Source organism: Halichoerus grypus, chromosome 10 (genome assembly GCF_964656455.1).
Source record: "Halichoerus grypus chromosome 10, mHalGry1.hap1.1, whole genome shotgun sequence".
Lineage (NCBI taxonomy): Eukaryota > Metazoa > Chordata > Mammalia > Carnivora > Phocidae > Halichoerus > Halichoerus grypus.
In genome coordinates, this window is record NC_135721.1 from 74,245,232 (window position 1) to 74,259,361 (window position 14,130).

A 14,130-nucleotide genomic window follows, 5' to 3' on the forward strand; every position below is an offset into this window, starting at 1 on the left:
CCTATAAGCCACAGGCTGTGTGTTCTGCCCACTGCCAAGTTAGCACACACACTCTGGGTAAAGGTGCATCAGATAATGGCATCCATGGCCAAACCCCAGTCCCGCTGCTGGGAAGGTCTGCGGAGGGACTGCAGGGCCTGGTGAGAAGCCCGCGGGGGAGTGTGCTGCTGGCTCCTCTCCTGAGGCCCCTCCAGGGAGAGTCCAGCACCCCAAATTCGCCTGTGTCTGCTGTCTCTTAGCCATGAGTGAATTCCCATCTTTGACCCCTGTGGGGTCCTTGGGGATCCAAGTAAACAGAGGCCCCCAGAGCTCCCCAGAGGAGGTTCCTGCAGCTGCTTCAAAGCCTCGACACAGCCTGGGCATTCTCCATGTCTCCTACAGTATCAGGTAAGGCCATACCTCTTTTGCCTACTGGGAACTTGGAGCTGGGCTTTGTTTGAGTTGTGGTCATGATCCGAGGTGAGTGGGTCTCTGCTGGCTTTCCTTGCTAATGAGGGCCATATGTGGAGGCTTTGGGCTCCCTCCTTAGTGGATCAAGGTGGAGAGAGGAGAGGGGAAGGGCTGCCAGTGGTAGATGAGGAGCAGTGGCGAATGGCCCCCCTTTTGCCCATGGGAAGACCTGGAAGCTATGATAGGTAGCTGTGCTCTGCTTTGTGCCCCTTAATCCCTTCCTGTTGTGTCCCCCTTGCGTACAGCCTGCACCATGGGGATGGAGAGGGCTTGGGGCAACACAAAGTGTAATGAAGCCTGGTGAAGGAATGCAGGATCAACTGAAGGAATAAACAGTGTCCTGTTTATCTCCCACACAACCAAAGAGAGCTGGCATTCAGAGCAGCTCCTGGGCGGGGGCTTTACAGAGATGATCTTTCTCCGTCACTACCTGCCAGTGTCTACAGAGAAGGACACTGAGCCTCAAGCATATTTAGGAACCTGTCCAGAGACAACTGGGATCAGTGCTGGGGGACAAGGGTCTGGTCCCTTCTGGAACACCGCACTCCCTTTCCTTTAAAGCCACCAAGCTGGGCCCTGGTGGGACTTCACATTTTGCCGGCAGCAGTGGGACAGGCAGATCCTCAAAGATGTCTCCTTGTACATCGAGAGCGGGCAGATCATGTGCATCTTAGGGAGCTCAGGTAAGCTTGGGAAGGAGTACTTTAAATTTACATTCTCAATGAGCATTCAGAAAAGGCTTTGGCTTGCTTTGAACATTGAGGAAATAGGTTTAAGTTACAGCAAGAAAGCTACAAGTTTGATGCTAGAATGAAATCGAATGACATGTCGTACTGAATGGAATCTGGTACTAATGTGAAGCCTTCAGAGAGATCCTTAGAAAAGAAGAAAGTCCTGCCTAACGTGTCAGTTAATTCCTATTTCAAAGTATGGAAAGTACTGAGCATGGTGCCTGGCATGTAGGGTTGCTCAGTAAACACAATTCCCCTGATCTGTACCCTGCCAAGAGGCAGGACAAGGAATTAAGTAAGCACAAGGGTGCATGCTCATTTAGTCCCATATTCATTATTAAAAAAAATTATGTATTTCAAATAGGCAAGAATAGCAAATAATATTAAGAATATTTACATATTAATATCTGGTTTTATCAAATCTTTTGACAAATTTTTTAATTTAAATTCAACTTAGGGGTGCCTGGGTGGCTCGGTCAGTTAAGAGTCTGCCTTCAGCTTGGGTCATGATCCCAGGGTCCTGGGATTGAGCCCTGCATCGGGCTCCCTGCTCAGCAGAGAGCCTGCTTCTCCCTCTGCCCCTCACCCCGCTTGTGCTCGCTCTCTCTCTTGCTCACTCTCTCTCAAATAAATAAAAAATCTTTAAAAAAAAAAAATTCAACTTAGTTAACATACCCTGTAAGGCTTTGTCAAATCTTAACATTATACCATATTTGCTTCAGATCCTTTTGTTTTTAAGGTATTAAGTATTGCAGACTCCACTGAGGCTGTCTGTGTGCCCATTTCCCACCTTCTCCTCCTCTTTCCTGGGATATCTACACTTGAGGCTGAATCACGGTTTGTCTTTGTGTCCCTGCATCAGCCAGTCATTGTCCTGGGAAGGTCTAGCCTCCAGAGAGGCAGCCTCTTATGTCTGAGGGCAATACCCCGTGGGGACCGCAGCTGTGAGTCCTTGGCAGCTGGAGGATAGGTGCATTGAGTCTGACGAGGGGCTCTGTGTGGACACCACAAGGTCCACTACACTAGGTTATCTTACACAATTTAAGGATGAAAGATTCTGACAGATTGGCTTCAGAGGAGCGTCCTGGTTGAGTCCTTGCTTGCACTGACATTGTTGACATTTATGGGCACTACACGCTTGCGTTACTCTCTTGAATAGCAACGGGTAACGCAAGTCTGTGACAAAAGTCAAGCACGGACAGCCTCGTTTGATCTGGGGAGTTGAAATCCATAGCCATTCCCCTGCTACAGCAGGTGAAAACTGGGTAACAATAGTAGCATTAAGATTAAATGAGAAGGAATTCATTGACTAAAACTGTTATATTTTGCTGAGATTTCCTGTCTGTTCCTATTTCCAATCTTTAACCATTTTTTTTTTTTTAAGATTTTATTTGGTGGGGGAGGGGCAGAAGGAGAGACTCTCAAGCAGACTTCCCTCTGAGCTTAGAGCCCAACATGGGCTTCAGTCTCATGACCCTGAGATCGTGACCTGAGCCAAAACCACAAGTTGGACATTTAACCGACTGAGCCACCCAGGTGCCCCAAACCATTTCTAATATCCAGGGCCATTCTAATTTTCCTTTTGATAATTATATTTTTCTTTAAGAAGAGGAAAAGCTGAGTTCTTCCTATAACTTGTTGTTTGTTGCCTGCCTTCTGTAGGATTAGGGTGGTTATATTGCACACAATAAAGAATGAACTCATCTCAGAAAGGTGTCCCACAAGCCAGTGTCACGCTTCATGCACATCTCAGGACAGTGGGCGGGAGGCCTTGATCTGGGAGCTCATGGGCTGGTTTCTGATGATACCTAATCATGGCTTTATGACAACATCTCTCATTTTATATACTGACCATGGATTCACAGTAGACTGCAAGTTCCCCGGGGGTGGGAGCTTTATCTGTGTTTTTTTTTTTTCCTGCTGTAGTCTCAACAGCTAGAACAGGGCCGGCCACATAGTAGGTACTTAGTAAATATTTGTTGAATCACTGAGTAAACAAATCAATTCTATGAATTACTGCTAGTGTTTCACAAAACGATGACTTCATCTAACACAGGACTGTTTCTGAAATCGTTATCACTGAGGCAAAAGAAGACTTAGATGTTTAAAGTCTCATGACAAAATGGTATAATGCAAGTCTGCCTAGGGTCACCCAACACTCCAGGGGAGAGTAACTATATTTAACTCAATATTTGCTGTCAATTGGGACCTAGACTCTGGGCTGCTTTCTCCCTTGCAGAGGCCTATTTAGTTAAAATTTCTGTCCTTTTAGGGAAGATAACCCCAAAGGTCATGGTTTTATTGCCCGGTAGGGCATTAACCTTTTGTTTTCTTTTTTCTTTTTTTATTGCAGTAAAATACACATCAAACTTACCATCTTAACCATTTTTAAGTGTACAGTTCAGTAGTAATAAATACATTCACGTTGTTGTACAACCCTCTCCACCATCCATCCCCCTAGCTCTTCATCTTGTAAAACTGAAACTCTACACTGATTAAGCAATAACGCCCCAATCCCCTTGCCCCCAGCCCCACCATTATACTTTCTGTCTCTATGATTTTGACTACTCTAACTACCTCACATAAGTGGAATCATATTTTATTTGTCTTTTTTGTGGCTGGCTTATTTCACTTACCATAACGTCCTCAAGTTTCATCCATGTTGTAGCCTGTGTCACACTTTCCCTTTTAAAGCTGAATGATATTCCATTGGATATATATACCATATTTGCTTATCTATTCACCCATTAATGGACACCTGAGTTGCTTCCACATTTTAGCTATTGTGAATAATGAAATGAAGATGGGTGGACAAATATCTGTTTGAAACCTTGTTTTCAATTCTTTAGGGTATTTACGAAGAAGTGAAATTGCTAGGTCATATGGTAATTCTGTTTTTAAGTTTTTGAGGAACCCCTGTACTGTTTTTCACAGTGGCTATACCATTTTATATTCCCACCCATAGTGCACAAGGATTCCAATTTCTCCACATCCTCGCCACTTGTTACTTTCCAATTTTTTGATAGTAGCAATCCTAAAGGGTGCAAGGTATTATCTCATTGGAGTTTTATCTCTCTCTTTTTTTAAAGATGTTATTTATATTTGAGAAAGAGAGTACACACGCATGAGAGGGGTGGGCAGAGGGCGAAGCAGACTCCCTGCTATGAGCAGGGAGCCCGATGTAGGGCTCCATCCCAGGACCCTGGAATCATGAACTGAGCCGAAGGCAGACGCTTAACCAACTGAGCCACCCAGGCACCCTCATTCCAGTTTTAATTTGCAGTTCCCTAAGGCTTAGTGATGGTGATTTATGTGCTTATTGGCTATTCATATATCTTCTTTGGAGAAATGTTTAAGTCCTTTGCCCAATCTTGAATTGAGTTCATTGGTTTTTTGTTGTTGAATTTTAGAAGCTCGCTATATATTCTGGATATTAATCCGTTATCAGATATGTGATTTGCAAATATTTCCGCATCCTGTGGGTTGCCTTTTTACACTGGGGATAGTGTCTTTTTTAAAAAAGTTTATTTAAGTAATCTCTACACCCAGTGTGGGGCTCAAACTCATGACCCCAAGATCAGGAGTCACACGCTCCTCCAACTGAGCCAGCCAGGCATCCCTGGGGATAGTTTCTTTTGAGGCACAAAATTTTAAAACTTTCAATTTGTCTATTTTTTCTCTTGTTACCTGTATCTTTGGTGTCATGTTCTAGGGCTTTAACTATTTTTATGTCTAATTTTGCATCTTATTCTGACCTTTTATTTTCCACTGATTATACATATTAGTTTCTTGTGTCCCTTTTTTCCTTGTATTCTTTTTTTGAATGAACTTTTTTACTCTGCTAGTCCTTTCATTAATGAGTTAATGGATACTTGAAATATCTTACAAAAAGAAACTGTATCAGCCATCCATTTCTTTTTTTTTTTTTTTAAGATTTTAGAGCGCGAGAGAGGGCGCATGGTGGAGAGGGGCAGAGGAGCAGAAGAAGAGGGACAAGCAGACTCTGCGCTGATCATGAGCCCGACGCACAGCTTGATCTCACAACCGTGAGATCATGACCTGAGCTGAAATCAAGAGTCGGACACTTGACCGACTGAGCCACCCAGGCGCCCTCAGCCATCCATTTCTATGTAAAAAGTATCCCAGAACTAAGTGGCTTAAAACAATAAAAATTATTATTCTCTCTCAGGGTTTCTATGAGTCAGAAATTTGGAAGTGACTTTGTTGGGTAGTTCTGTCGGGGGTTCTCATGAGGTTGTAGTCCGAAGTCTGCTGGGCTGCAGTCATCTGAAGGCTTGAGCAGGGCTAGAAAATCTTCCAGGGTGGCTCCCTTGCATGCTGGCTAGCAGGTTGGTGCTCGCTGTTGCTCAGTGAGAACGTGTCACATGAGAAGCAGAAGGCCCAAGAGAGAACCCTGAATGTCACCCAGAGGAGGCTGGGAAGGAGCAGCCAGACGAGCAGGATTAAACCAAGAGGATGAAGTAGCATCAAAGCCAGGGGACAGAGATTTACAGAGAAAGGCAAGCAATAGTATAAATGCCACTGAGAGGTCAGCACACAGGAAGGTGCCCACCAGATACGGCAACAAGGAAGCAACCTTGATGACTTCAGGGAGGTCAGTTTTGATGTTGTGATGCGATCCAGGCTCCAGGATATTTGTAGCTTTTGTCAGAGTGGAGATTGGATCCCAGAGACAGAAGGCAAGGTTAGAACCATGTAAAAGGCCTAGGATCATGACTGGGAAATTTCAGAACATGTTTTGAAAGACAACTCAAATGATGTCACCTTTCATTCCCCGCCCCCCCATTTCGTTTCTTTACAGTCCCTCTCCTCCCTTCCCACCCTGACCTCTATTGAAGATGCCAGAGCTAACTCTGAGCTTGGTCAGCCATGGGTTAGATGATAAGACAACTGCTATAGGAGCTTGGCTTATTCATCTTTGTACCCCTCATGGCAACAGGCAGTTTCTTTATAATACTTGACCAAAAGATCTTCTCTTTGGTTTTGCACAAGTCATCATATCCTTGGTAGAATTCTCTTGCTATCTTTTCAGACAGTTCAGAACCTTCTGCCTATTTCCTCTGTTAATCTAACTTCTTAGGAGCCTGGTGATGCTGGTTCCTGTCTCCATTGACTCTCTGGGCTCATGTAGGTTTATGTCCACTATGAGCAGAAGGGGCTGGCTGGTGCTTTATCCTAATGGTATCACCTAACTTCTAACCAGAGAAAAACCAAACCAGGGAAAAGCTCTTAGCAACAACCAGCTGGGTCATGCCCAAGGCTCTCAGTGCAGGCTGAGGCCAACTTGATTTTACTAAAGGACTTGCGAGGGGCGCCTGGGTGGCTCAGTTGGTTAAGCGACTGCCTTCGGCTCAGGTCATGATCCTAGAGTCCTGGGATCGAGTCCCGCATCGGGCTCCCTGCTCAGCAGGGAGTCTGCTTCTCCCTCTGACCCTCCCCCTCTCATGTGCGCGCTCTCTCTCTCTCTCTCTCTCAAATAAATAAATAAAATCTTAAAAAAAAAAAACAAAAACTAAAGGACTTGCGAGGCTAGTGCTTCTCAGACTCTGATATGCATGGGAATTACCTAGGGATCTTGGTAGCAGAATGTGATTCAGGGGGCCAGGGCCTGAGATATTCTGCATTTCTAGCAAGTGCTCAGGTAATGTTGCTGGTCTTCAGATCACACTTCGTATCAAGGCTCTAGGTAGTGTCCCCTACTTTGAGGAACCACCAGATGACCCCTGGGTGGGTGGGGGGGGGTTCAGAAAGAAATTCAGATGTCCTAGATCCAAACTGCCTAGGTTTTCTTTTTATTCTGATCCTGTATTTTCTTTTTCAACTCAAAACAGCTGTAAAAGCCCATAAACAGGCAGACAAAGCCCCTCCAGTCCTGACTGGGGTGAAAGAAATGGCTTGTCCCTCTATGACTCAGGAGACAAGCTGGAAAGACTCATTGGTACCGTGAGAGTCTGACCCAGGGCGCTATGGAGAGAGCAAGTCGGTGCTAGACCAAGGGTACACCGAGGGTCTGGGGACAGCCCAGCAATGCCTCATGGAAGGAGTCCTCTCGGGCCTTGTTTTCTTGTCTCACAGGCTCGGGGAAAACCACACTGCTGGATGCCATGTCCGGGAGGCTGCGGCGCACGGGGACCTTCCTCGGGGAGGTGGTTGTGAACGGCCGGCCACTGCGCAGGGAGCAGTTCCAGGACTGCTTCTCCTATGTCCAGCAGGTGGGCACTTCCCGGGCCCCCGCCCCAGCCGCCCGCAGCCTGGTCTCGGCCCGGTCACGCTGATGCCTCCCGCCTCCTTCTCCCACAGAGCGACACACTGCTGAGCAACCTGACTGTGCGCGAGACACTGCGCTTCGCGGCACTGCTGGCTGGGCGCCACAGCTCCCAGGGCGTCTTCCAGAGGAAGGTGGGTAGCTGCGGGCCTCCTGCGGCCCTGTTCCTCAGGGGGCCGCCCGGCGGGGGCTTCGCACCTCCCTTCCCTCCGCTTGCCCATTCCCCCTTCATTCCTCATCCCTTTAGTCTAGACCTGTGCTGTCCAGTACGGCAGCCACTGGTCACCTGTGGCTTTGAGCACTCGACACGTGGCCAGGCCTAACTGAGATGTGCTATGAATGGGAAATGCGGAATTTTAGAAACTTAGTCTGAAAACACAGAATGTGAAGTATCTTACTAATTTTTAAAATATTGGTTACAGGTTGAAATAGTAGTGTTTTGGCTGCACTGGGTTAAATATGTTAAAATTAATTAAACTTGTTTCTAAAATGTGGCTTACATTATATTTCTACTGGATGGCGCTCGTTTAGGGACTGTTTTTGAATAAAAATGGTTGTTTTCCTCACTGTACTTTGCCCTGTTGAGACTTCTCTCAACTTTCTTTGAGGCATTTTGAATGTGCCTCATCCAAACTAGATTAAGTTAATGAAGGAAGGAATTACTGACTTGTCTACTCTTTCGAGGTTTCAATCTATTCCTTTAAATGTATCTAATTTGGAAGTAGTCATAGGTAAGCCCATGGGGACCTTACCTGGAAATGTTGCCTCATTTCTGTCTGGACTGGAAACAGGGAACTAAGGATACATAGATGTGCCACCTACAAAGCAGGTACAGTTCCCTGGGAAATAGGCCCTCAGAGCCCCCAGACCAGTTGCCAGAGATGGGCAACATCTGCCTCAGAGGCTTCAGCAAAGCCACAGTGAGGTTCCACCTGGGCACGCAGCTCAGGCTCCAGGGCTGGCCTTCTTTAATGCCATTGAGGCTTCAAGGAAATCCTCCATATCAGCTGAGGGTACACCATTTTTATCAAGCATTGCTGAGTCTGTCACCAGGGACTCGCTCAGTCTGTCCCTGGCATTGGACTTTCAGACAGGGCTTGGAGAGTGAAATTAGGTCTAAGCTGTGTCCCAAGTACCAGAAGATTTGTTTGATAATAATGTCCAGGTGAGTAAAGGTCATTCTTCTGTTTGAGAGTCCTAGACAGTGCTGAGGATAGCTTTTACTCCAGAGGAGTCTTAGCACGGAGCGTGGCCCTCAAGAAGGACCATCAGCCTCACAGTGGTGCCCAGCGCTCTTTCCTTCCTGGAGGTTGCCTTAGAGTGCTCAGAGGGCACTGCAAGGCCCTTACTCTGCAACTGGGTTACACAGGCACACCTCGGAGAGACTACAGGTGTGGCTCAGGCCACTGCAATAAAGCAAGTACCAAAATAAAGAGAGTCAGGTGAGTTTTTTCGTTTTCCAGTGCATAAAGTTACGTTTACACTAATAGCCAGTCTTTTAGCATTATGTCTAAAAAAAAACCAATATACTTATCTTAATTTAAAAATACTTTACTGACACAGACATGAAGTGAGCCAATGCTGCTGGGAAAATGGTGCGAGTAGACTTGCTTGACACGGGGTTGCCACGGACCATCAGTTTGTAGAAAATGCGCTGTGAAGCGCAGTGAAACAGGGTGTGCCTGTACTCTGAACTCTCATAGCCGGCCGGCATCAGCCAGGCTTTGTTCACACACAGTAGTTCGCCGCATCCTTGGCAGCATCCCTATGTGGGAGGCATTATCTTCTGACACACAAGATTAAGACCAGACAGTTGGGAAGGGCAGAGCTGGAATGTGAACCCAGGCCCTCTAGCACCATCATGACTCCCTGGGCTCCGGGGATCTCCCGAGCCCCATTGTGATGAGAGAAGATGGAGGTCAAGTTCAGCCCACACCGAGCACAGGCATGTTCACACGACTCGGTAGCCCTGATGGTGAGTGACAGAGGAGTCCATCTGCAGACTCTCTCTGCTTGCTTTAGTATTTCTGTCTCTAAAAAGGGCAGGAGAAGATCCTATTGGTATTTGGGTGGCAGAAATGCAGTCATAAACAGATTTTTCTGAGTTGGTGATCCACTTATATCACATATCCCACTGAGAGAATGAACCTAAGAAAGCCACCGAGCTCTTCCCCACAAAATGCACATGTTTGCATAAATATTCAGAAAATTCATGGATGCCTTGAAATCGATTGATGGCAAAAATTTTCCCCCTGGAGGCGTCTGGGTGGCTCAGTCCATTAAGCGCCTGCCTTTGGCTCAGGTCATGATTCTGGGGTCCTGGGATCGAGTCCCACATCGGGCTCCCTGCTAAGCAGGGACCCTGCTTCTCCCTCTCCCTCTGCCGCTCCCCCTGCTTGTGCTCTCTCTGTCAAATAAATAAAACTTAAAAAAAATTTTCCCTCTGGTAAATGTTCCTCTGGCACTGGCAGTCCCTAAAAGTCCTGCAAAAGTTCTCTCTGCTTGAAAGTACTTTCTGAGCAAATCCAGTCCACAGGGTGTAAAATCCTGACAAAGTAATTTAGTGAGAGGGAGGTGGTGGTGATAATAGAGGACAGAGCACAGCAGATCTCTCCTCTGAAGAACCTGAACATAAAGCTGTGCTTGACGTGGGCAGGCTGTGTCTGCTGGACTGTTGGCTAATCCTTGAGCTTCATGGACCACTTGAGAGAACCCAGACAGTTCTCTCAGTCCCATCTCTGCCACTTGCTAATAGTGTGACCTTGGGCAAGTTATGCACGTCTCTGAGGATCTGTTTAATAATGTATCTCTCCTGGAGTTGATGTGAGGAATGAGTCAGTTTATCTGAGAACATACAGCATAGAGGTTGATGATCCCAGTGCATCCCAAGGATCCCAAGGGTTCCTTCTAAGACACTGTGAATTGCAATCCCAATAGTGTTTGCTAAACATGGGAGAGGCTTTGGGAAAGAGCATGGGACATTGAAACAGGTTAAATACATGTCTTCTCTGTCCATCCCTTCTGAGCCTGGAGGGGCAAGCTTTATTCCTTTCTTGCTGTTGCAGAGCAGATGAAAGGGATGCGCAGGTATCTGCCCTGGCTGGTGGGCACCTTAACCTGGCCATGTCAAGCAAAACTCAATTCCAGAATCCTTCTATTCTGATGGCAAAAGGAGAACCCTCTTTTTTCCAGAATAAATCATACTGGTTTATTTATACATTTTTAACCTTGTTACTCCTTTGGATCTATTTCAGATGTGTTCCTTCTTTTAGTCAAACCTTCACCCATGCTGCTGATCCCACCCCCTGGCTCCACTGGAACTTTGTTCCACAGATATCCCCTCTTTTACTTCAGCCTATTTGTTGTTATTTTTTAATGCAGTGTTTTGTTTCTTTTTTCATTATAAAAGTAACACAATCTCATTAGAGGTATATGGGAACGAAACTCATTACCATATATATAAGTATTTTCAGTCTGTTTCTAGCGCCTTTCCTCAGGGCCCTATGCAGATAAGGGTAATCAGCAAGGCAGGGCCAGAAGGAGAGATTTTTGAAAAGGTCTCTGGAGATAGGCTAAGCTGAGGAAGGAAAGGAGGGGAAGGGAAAGGCCAACTTTCTTGATTAGAAAGTCAGTAAAGAACTTTTCTAGTTGTTACTGTTGTAGGGGAGTTGAGGGAGGAGGAGGAGGAGTAAGGAGATGGTTTCAGGGAGTGGCAGAGTCTAAGATAAATAAAGTGAGGAGAAGTGGGGGACAGGACATTAAGTGTGGCTGCAGGTTATAAACTGGGCCCCCTGGAAAGTTTTCAGAGAGTCAAATAAAGACTGGCATTGTTTTTAATTACTTTTGGTAGCTGGATTATATTTGATGCAAAATCACACTGAGATTGGACCACACGGGACTCCAGGACTTATTTGGGTTACCTAAGGGTAGCCAAGATTCGTTCAAACCAAATTGGACTTTTTTTTTTTTTTTTTACATATAAAACACTTATAATAAAATTTCAAAAACCAAACACTTAAAAAAAAACCTGTATTGTACCTATGCCTTAAGGGGCTTTTTCTGTATGCTGGACTTAATGCAGCATCTGAAAATAGGAGTCCAATGACCTCTCCATTGTCCTGGTGAATTTCCCTGAAACAAATATAGTTTTTGCTGCTCTAGAGACTTTTGAAAAACAGTTATTTATTTTAACCTGACACATGTATTATATTATGACTTAGACCAAATTGGGTTTTATCGTAATAGGCATGTTCTCCCTAGGGTATGGTGAGTCTGAAAGTGGCCTGAGCACTCAAGGGAAGCATGCTGCCTCTCCCATGCCATCTGCACTCCATGAATTGGAGCAGCAATCCAGCAGTGACCAGCCTTCCTGGACTTTGTGTCTCCTACAGGTGGACACAGTCATGGTGGAGCTGAGTCTGAGCCACGTGGCAGATCGACTGATTGGCAGCTACAACCTTGGGGGGATTTCCAGTGGCGAGCGGCGCTGGGTCTCCATCGCAGCCCAGCTCCTCCAGGATCCCAGTAAGTGGGTCCCAGAACTGCTACCTGGGCATCTTCCATGTGTCTGCAGACATTTTCTGTCCTTTTTTTTTACAGTCTCCATTTGGAAAGGGGTTTGTGTGGAACTGACATTACTGAGGTTTTTCAAACTGGGGACCCAGTTTCTTTGGAAATACTACATAGTTCCTGATGCTATTCTCTCCAAGTACAAAACAGCTCTTGGACTTGGAAACACTGCATTGTGGGGGCTATGGAAAGCCAATGAGTTTTGGTGTGCCTAGAACTTTAAGAAATGGCAGGAATTAAAGCAGGACTTTGAATGATACACAAAAAAGTGTGTATTTTGGAGGGAGGAGCTATCAAGATGGGGTAGCCAGTCACCTGCCTCTCCTGCTGGGTTTGGTCGTTCTCCCCACCACTGGGGAAATCTCAGCTCTTACAAGCACCTGGAAAAGGACGTGCTGCACCTGGATTCCCCACTGGGGCACACTACGACTGCCTGCTCTTCAGATGGTGGTTGGTCACTAGAAGGCAAAGAAGAGAGATGGTCTTAAGAGCCCTTCTCACCTTCTGGGTAGAAATAACCACAGTTGAACCCTCTAAAGAATCTAAATGCCTATCCCAGCTCAGACTGTTTTATGGGGCAGAGTTTTTTGCCGTGCAAAGACCCTGTTAGTGTTGGAAAATGCTCCACGTGAAGTGAGGTTATGTCTTTTTAACCAGCCTCTTCTCAGCCTTTTGAAAACAACTTGGTGCCCACTCGCCAGCCCTTGTTCTTTGTCATGGTCCTCTGGGCAGAGTCCAAACAGTCCATAGTATCTTGTTGCAGCCCTCTCCCCTCAAGGATTAAGGCCAAGATGTGCTCTGGAGCTGGGAGGTGGGTCCTCTGAGGTCAGGCTCCTTCCCTTGGGCTCCGGCTGAAAGCCAGTTTACATGCAGGTACTTCTCACGGTGCACTGTTTGGATAGGGTAAGATGGGATGGGGTAGGACGTCTCCATAAGGAACTGTTCAAAATTCTGAGTTTAGAGTCCATAGCCCAGTCTTGTCAGTGACTCAGAAACCCGACCCTTCCTTGCCTGCAGAGGTCATGCTGTTTGATGAGCCTACTACAGGCCTGGACTGCATGACAGCAAATCAGATCGTTGTCCTCCTGGCAGAGCTGGCTCACAGGGACCGCATTGTGATTGTCACCATCCACCAGCCACGCTCCGAGCTCTTCTAGGTGAGGGGGAATCTTGTTCCTGCTTAACTCATCAAGGGTGGGTAGATGTATGTGTTGAGCTGGGGATCGTGAGGTAGAGATTAGTACTTGTCAACCAGGGCCCTTGGGGCCAATAGGTCCTGATATGGGAAGGGCACCTGCCATGTACCAAATACTTTCTATGCACTAGTTCATTTAGTCCACACGACAATCCTATGAGGTGGGTATCAGTATTGTCACTTTACAGAAAAGAGGGAGACTTAGAAATGATGCAAAATTGAGTCAAGGATCTGAGATTAAATAAACATCTAGTCCAAGGTCATTCACTCAGGAGCATGGCTGGTCCTTGATCAAACCTAGGACCACCGGCCAGGTCCAGGAGTTCTTTTCCACTCCAGATGTGATGCTGGGCCCAGGCCAGATGCAGCACGATGCACACTGGCAACGCAGGCTAAGAAAAATAGGGACATGCTCTGTGTGTCTCCAGTGGCCACAGTAAGAATCCTGATGCATGGCTGGGATCAACAGGGACTGACTGCTTGGAAATTTATTCTCCAGAGGATATGGTGACCTGATACACACTAATGCCATCGATTTTCTCATCAGCTCTTTGATGAAATTGCCATTCTGAGCTACGGAGAGCTGGTTTTCTGTGGAACACCAGCGGAAATGCTTGATTTCTTCAGTGGCTGTAGTTACCCTTGTCCCGAACATTCAAACCCTTTTGACATTTATAGTATTTTTTTTCCACATTTCCCATCATGAATGTTCATTCAATTTTATCATCTCAGATTTCTGCCTAGATGTCAACAGCACTAGTGGATTTTATTCTTGCTTTTGTTTTGGTGATTTCACTCTTTAAGGAGTTAATTTGGCCGGGTCAGTTAACTTGCCATAGATGACCTATCAGAATGAGGTGGGGGACCTCTCTTAAATTGCTGCATGTCCACTTTGTCAG

At 46.2% G+C, this 14,130-nt stretch overlaps 1 protein-coding gene across 1 annotated transcript in view; it reads left to right on the forward strand.

Moving 5' to 3' along the window:
• The window catches only part of ABCG5 (ATP binding cassette subfamily G member 5), a 43,416-nt gene that overhangs the window by 17,507 nt on the left and 11,779 nt on the right, over positions 1-14,130 (forward strand). The window contains 7 exon segments of the mRNA XM_036073711.2: positions 240-387; positions 1,012-1,133; positions 7,278-7,414; positions 7,503-7,601; positions 11,859-11,991; positions 13,054-13,193; positions 13,779-13,908. Of these exon segments, the coding sequence (XP_035929604.1) occupies positions 240-387; positions 1,012-1,133; positions 7,278-7,414; positions 7,503-7,601; positions 11,859-11,991; positions 13,054-13,193; positions 13,779-13,908 (909 nt within the window).